The sequence below is a fragment of the Microtus ochrogaster genome, chromosome 24 (assembly GCF_000317375.1).
Source record: "Microtus ochrogaster isolate Prairie Vole_2 chromosome 24, MicOch1.0, whole genome shotgun sequence".
Taxonomy (NCBI): Eukaryota; Metazoa; Chordata; class Mammalia; order Rodentia; family Cricetidae; genus Microtus; species Microtus ochrogaster.
Window position 1 is genome coordinate 16,188,096 of NC_022024.1, and position 7,222 is coordinate 16,195,317.

The 7,222-nt window shown below is 39.6% G+C and overlaps 1 protein-coding gene across 5 annotated transcripts in view; it reads left to right on the forward strand.

Annotated features, from left to right (window-relative positions):
• Window positions 1-7,222, forward strand: part of Nav3 (neuron navigator 3) — a 714,280-nt gene that overhangs the window by 582,453 nt on the left and 124,605 nt on the right. For all 5 annotated transcript variants that reach the window (XM_026784582.1, XM_013350349.2, XM_026784583.1 and 2 more), the window contains 2 exons: window positions 390-498; window positions 1,131-1,514. In XM_026784582.1, coding sequence (XP_026640383.1) covers window positions 390-498; window positions 1,131-1,514 — 493 coding nt within the window. The remainder of the gene's footprint in view (window positions 1-389; window positions 499-1,130; window positions 1,515-7,222) is intronic.

Consider the following 7,222-nt stretch of genomic DNA (forward strand, 5'->3'; position numbering starts at 1 on the left):
AAGGAAGGGAAGGAAGGAAGGAAAAAAGGAAGGAAGGAAATGGGTAATTGTTAAAATCAGAATATCCAAATAATTTTAAACTTTAAAATCCACTCCAGCGGCTGGAAGTACTGTACATTGGATTTCTAATTGTCTAAAATGTTGTAATGACTATGACCATAGACTTATGAGTATTATTGTAGTTTTAAATCTTCAGAATTTTTATTTGTGATACTAAATGTGTTGTGGTTGTAAAAATGAATTACACTTTTTAGATGATAAGAGTTATCTGGAATTTTCTACCTGTCTTTTTGTTTTAACGTAGAGGGGCGTATATTGCTCATCTGTGTAAACATCTGTCCTTGCACAGACCGTGCCATCCACAGTGCATGTCTTCCGCTCGTTTCCAGGTGAAGACCCTGAAACAAGAAGAATGCGCACAGTCAAGAACATAGCGGACCTGAGACAGAACTTGGAAGAGACCATGTCCAGTCTTCGTGGGACCCAGATAAGTCACAGGTACTACAACTTCTACCTATCTTTGGGGGATAAGGAAAAACTATAATGCAACAATTGACTCCTCTTAGGATGCAGACAAGATATTGGTGTTGTTTACTGTTTTCTTCCTCAGTTAGTACATGGCGATCAGTTTCATTAATCCTTCAGCCGAGAGATGTCAGGTACTTTACTCTTCTCTCTATCTTGTCTCCAATAGAACTTCGTTGTTAGACTGAATTAGCTAGTCAACCACAACTGTTTCTAGTGAGACTTTGTCATGTCTTCCAGACCGCTAGAAGAGGGCTGCCAGGGATCCACACAAGCATGCTCGCAGCAGAATTCTTGCATGGGCCTGAGAATCTTAAGATGGGTGAAATTCTGCATTTTACTTTTCAAGAGTGAAACAATACTTGGTTAGTCTAAAATGTACTGGCAGCCTCTCTTTTGAAATCAATCACTTTGAATCAGTGTGACTTCCTACATTTTGACATCTGCAGAGACGATTGGGATCATAAAATGAACCTGTGCACCATTCACATTCATAAAAGCAATGAGCTTCTGGCCAGAGTTACTCAACTCTAGCCTTTCCTGTCATCTTGAATCTTGGTCTTAGTGAACTAAAGTCTAGTTATCTCTTCATTTTTTTTTGACAGCACCCTGGAGACAACATTTGATACTACCGTGACAACTGAAGTAAATGGAAGGACCATCCCCAACCTGACAAGCCGACCTACTCCCATGACCTGGAGACTGGGTCAGGCATGTCCTCGTCTTCAGGCTGGAGATGCCCCCTCCATGGGCGCTGGATACCCTCGAAGCGGTACCAGCCGGTTCATCCACACGGACCCCTCCAGGTTCATGTATACAACACCTCTCCGAAGAGCCGCTGTCTCCCGTCTGGGAAACATGTCACAAACAGATATGAGCGAGAAAGCAAGCAGTGACCTGGACGTGTCTTCGGAAGTGGATGTTGGTGGGTACATGAGTGACGGAGACATCCTTGGGAAGAGTCTGAGAGCTGATGACATCAACAGTGGGTAAGTGGCCCTCAATACGGCAATATTATTGGTCCAGGAGGGGTGCGTGAGGATATGTTAGCTGTGAAGTGGACATAGAAGATACCTAGGTCATTAATACTCAGAGATAATTTGTGATGTGTCAGGACCTCTTTGACTCCTTTGTAGAAAGCAAAAATACTAAAGGTTTCTCTTTTTATATTTTTATTGAGCTCTATGTTTTCCTCTCTACTCCCCTCCCTGCCTCTCCAATCCTCCCCCCCCCTTCAGCCCTCCTCCAAGGTCCCTATGCTCCTAATTAACTCAGGAGATCTGGCCTTTTTCTACTTTTCATGTAGATTAAATCTATGTGAGTCTCTCTTAGTGTCCTCATTGTTGTCTAAGTTCTCTGGGATTGTGGTTTTTAGGCTGTTTTTCTTTGCTTTATGTTTAAACACCACTTATGAGTGAGTACATGTGATAATTGTCTTTCTGTGTCTGGATTGCCTCACTCAAAATAATGTTTTTTAGCTCCATCCATTTTCCTTCAAAATTCAAAGATTCCTTTGATCAGCCATTAAGTTTTTCTGCTGTTTGTCTAGAGAAGTGGTTCTCAACCTACAAGACACGACCCCTATGGGGTTCAAACAACTCTTTCACAGGGGTTGTCTGAGACCATTGGAAAACATATTTACATGATGATTCATAAACTAGCAAACTTACAGTCATGAAGTAGTGATGAAAATAATGTTGTAATTGGAAGTAGCTACAGCATGAGACACTGTATTAATGGGTCATAGCATTAGAAAGGTTGGGAAACCCTGGTCCAGAGAATTAGATATGGCCTTAGTAGCTTTCATAATAGTCTTATATATTCCTAAGTAATAGATTTCATAGTTACTTAGGGTATGAGAAGGAGACAGGAGTTGTGACGAACTGCTTGTATTTCTGGTTTGGGTCTGGGTGGCTCGCACTGCCCTGAGGAATAAGTACTTTGTGGCATTGTTCAATCAAGAGCTTCCAGTTTAATTGCAAGGGGAATCATTTCAGAGTGGAAGGGTTTTTGAAGTTTTGATTGCGTTTTGTGTGTTTCTGTTTTGTGTGTCTGTGTGTGGGCTCATGTGTGCAATGGTGAACATGTGGACTTCACAGGACAACTCGCAGCGGTCGGTTATGTCCTCCCATCATGTGGAGACCTAGGGTCTAAATTCGGGTGTGACAGCGGATGCCTTTACCCTTTGAGCTGTCTCTACAGTACCAGAGTTGATAGTTTCGATAGATTGATTTATTCTTTGTTGATGCTTTCAGACTTTAAAATAGTGTGATCTTTTCTTCTTTTTCCTACTACCATTCCAAAAATTATAGTTTGTGATTCTAAAATTCTTAAGGTGTTTGGGCAACACCGTGAACAACTTGGTTTAGTCAGAGGATGATGAGCTTTGGAATCAATAGGACATTTCTGTTAAAACTAATCCTGGTCCGATGAGAAGGCTTAGCAGGAAAAGCACCTTCCACCAAACTGTGGTGGATTTCAATGCCTGGTGTCTTGGTGAAGAAGATAATATACCAGAGATTGTATTCTGATTTCCACACATATGCTGCAAAATGTGCACACACACACACACACTCAAAGGCAGAGAGAATTAATAAATACAATATGGGAAACCCCATGCTGTACTTGCAATTACAATTTTGAGCACTCAGTTTTTTTTAATGAGCTTACAGTATGCATGTATATTTATACACAGATCTACATATGTGCATATATGCACATACACCCCCGAGTTCTGCCTATGATAGCTATTATAAACATCCCAACCCACCGAACAAGCCTTTATTTTCCAGACTTCTAAATATGCTAGCTAATACTTCTTTTTATTTTGACAAGTCTCAAAAATCTTAAGCCTGCGGCAAAGAAGCTCATTTCTGTTTCGTGTCAGATGGTCCTGGCGTTTTCTCTCATTACATTTCACTTTCTAATTTTCTCTTTCTCTGTGTGTGTGTGTTAACACATGTGATGGTACACATGTAGATGTCAGTGGACAACTCGTAGGAATCAGGTTTATTCCTGCCCCCAAAGTGAGTCCAGGTAACCCAAGTCAGGTTCTCAGGCTTCAGCAGCAAATGCAATCACTGAGTTATCTTGCGGGCTCTGTCCCTGATGGTTCTGATCATCACGTGAGGAATGTCAGCCCAAATTATTTAGAGAATTAGAATTTTGATAATTCTGCTCTTATCTAATCGGGTTTCCAATATCACCCTGATCATTACCATTAAATTGACAAACAGCAATGGTGATGAAGCAAGCACAGCGGGAGAATAATTTGTCTTCCTCAGCCCTGGATGTTTTGCAGTTCCTTTCCGCTTACACTCATACCCAGAATACTTTTAGGGCCACAGCTACCTGCAGGAGGCAAGGAAACATGGCTCAGCTGTGTGCCTTAGAGAGCAAGGAAACTGTTTTGATAACAGCTGGCTGTCACCCCTACTGAGTTGCCTACTGAGGGAAAGCAATGTTTTCAGATCTTTTGTCTTACTTGACTTGTTTCCTTTTTCGTTTGGAACTCAATTCAGACTTCTGGTCTCTTTCATTTCGGCTCCACCAGTCTTTCATAGGAAGTCTATTATATGTGCATCAGTGATCTACATGTTTTATAAATGAAAGTTGTATCAAATTTCACTGGGTGATATTGATTATCTCTTGCCTATGATTAGAAGAATCATTTTCTTATGATATATTATAATATAATACATAATTATATTATAATTATAATTAGAGTTTGAAACTTTTTTGTGACATAATGTACATAGAGACTGACTTTTAAAATACAGCAGAGTTCTGTTCTCTGCAGGAAATGAGGCTGGTCTCAGCTAGAGGCTGATTGGAGAACAATGCATGGAAAACCACTTTCCAGAGTATGTAGTAAGCCACTGTTCGTATCTCAGTGTTGAATGGAAATGTGGAGGACATGAGATCAGAGGTGGTCCAAGAATATTTTAATTTGATGTGAAAGCTATGGCTACACCTTATTGAAAAATAAAATGAATCACAGACTTACTTGCTCTTCACAATTTTAAAAGCATGGTTTACTGATTAAAGGAACAAAAAGCTTAACAGGAAGTTATTGTTTAAATATTTAAAGAAATGCTTTATTTAGCTTTTCTGTGATAGCACAAGGAATGCCATGAGGTCTGATGTAGGAGGTCCTTCTGTATTTATGTTGCTTTTATTGGTTAATGAATAAAGCTGCTTTGGCCTATGGCTGGAAGAGATAGAGCGAGAAAGCGAAGGAGCGAGAGAGCGAGAGAGCGAGAGAGCGAGAGCGAGAGAGAGCGAGAGAGAGCGAGAGAGAGAGAGAGAGAGAGAGAGAGAGAGAGAGAAGACAGTAGGGGAAGTCAGGGAGAAGCTATGTAGCTGCCCAAGTAGAAAGACGCCCCTGCCCAAGCCTGCTGGAACTTTGACCTCGTGGTGATGCACAGATGAATGCAGATGGGCTAGTGAGAGAGAGAGAGAGAGAGAGAGAGAGAGAGAGAGAGAGAGAGAGAGAGAGAAGACAGTAGGGGAAGTCAGGGAGAAGCTATGTAGCTGCCCAAGAAGCAAGAAGTAACAAACCACCAGCCTTGGGGTTAAAATATAAAATAATAGAAATGGGTTAATTTAAGATGTAGGAGTTAGCTAGAAATACACCTGAGAAATCAGCCAAACAGTGTTGTAATTAATATAGTTTCTGTGTGATTATTTGGGTCTGGGCTGTTGGGAAACAAACAAACACTCTGTTTACAAGGTCATTGCAAATGAAAATGGAGTTGCATTTTCCATGTACTCTGGATAGGAATGATAAAATTACTTAGTTGGTATTCTCAGAATTCAAAATTGCTTGAAGCATGCAGAGGCTTCCTTATCTCACACTTCTCCTTTTGAAATTACTCCCCACACTTGGGAATGCGAAGCTGTCAGTAATTAGGAATTAGTCAGAGGAAGAACTCTTACTTATAATGAGTTGGAGAAATACATTTATGAAGCAACGAAAGAAAATTTGAGAGAAAAGTTACATGTTTTAATTGGGTAGAAATTGACATTATCTTTAGATATCACAGTGAGAAATAGTTCTGAACAGGTGACCAAATGTTAAAATTCCATTTAAGTCATTTGACCCAAACATGAAAGAAATGAAGAATTCTGAGGGACGAAACTAAAAATAGGAAGTGAAATGTACTTTAGTGCCTTTGCTCCTCCTTCAGTTCTCCTAATAACATGGGCTGAATGACATGGGCACAGCAACTGGAAGGCTCTAGAACCTGAGTGTGTCTTTCACGTGAACTCAACAAGTTTCCAACACTGACTCTGGTTTCATATTCAAGTTACCAGGCATTTTGTGTTAACACAGAAACTTTCATAGTACAAACACCAGCCAAACAGTCACTATGTACACAGTGCTATTCCATGATAGGCAATACTCTTCACCACCTACAGACCACACACACAAATGTATATATACTTGAATACATATATATATGCAAATATATACATACACATATACATCATATACATATTTATATACATCATATATATGCATATAAAATACATATACACATACATTTATTTAACCTAGATAATAATGCCATAAGCAATTTCTTTTGGGGATATTTATATACCCCACGTGATTTTTATCATTGCTATCTCAATGTAACCAGAAGTAAGCTTATTACTGTTGTCATTTCCATTTTACAGTTTAAGCAGTTGTCATATATAATTGGAATTCTTTCAGAGCCCACACAGCTAGTACCTTACAGAACTGTAGATAGAGCATCAAGTTCAACAGTATACCAATAAAAGTAAAAGTGGTAGGAACAAACCTTGAGGTTTTAAAAGTAACCAAAAGCTAGGTGTTGTGCCTATAAATTTAACGCTCATGAAACTTAGGCAGAAGGATGCCATGATCTAGATAGAGGTTACTCTGGATGACAGAGTCTAGGTTAGGTGGGAATGCAGGATGAGATTCTGTCTAGAAACGAACAAACAACTAAGCTACATATATTTTCCCCACACAAAAATGCCATAAACAATTTCTTTTTGAAGATTAATTATTTTGATCAGCAGGCAAAGTAACTAGTTTTCTCATGACATTTTTGCAGATACTTAGTTTTGGTTGGTTCCCTTCTGCACCCACCTTCACGCTATCTGTGCCTCCGTGCCTACCCCATTGCAGGCGTACAATTCATTCTATTTTCATGTCTAATGTATTCTATTATTCTCCCCACACCACTTTTTTTTGGTCAGTTCTTGTGGTTACTTCCTGTGCTACTGGAGTCCACATAAGAAAATTTTTACCTATTCCTGTAATTTGAAGGCTTTCTTTATTTTCTACTCTAGCCGTTTCAACATTTAAGGTTTTACATTTATTTACTTAGTGTGTGTTTGTGTGATGTGTATGTGTATCTGCCTGTATGTGTGTGCATCTGTGTGTGTTTGTGTGGTGTGTATATGGCTGTGTGTGTGTTCACATGTGTCTGTGTGCCTGTGTCTGTATGTGTTTGTGTGTACACACATGTGTATGTGTTTGTGTGTGTGTGTGTGTGTACCTGTGGGTTCATGTCTACTACCTTGGTATATGTAGTAGTGTGGAGCTCAGAGGACAGACAACTTTTTCTCCTGCCATGTTGGATACCAGCTTTTCAAGTTTATCAGCAAGCAGTCTTCCCAAGTGAGCCATCATTGGACCCATATTTATGTTTTAAATTAAAGTCTT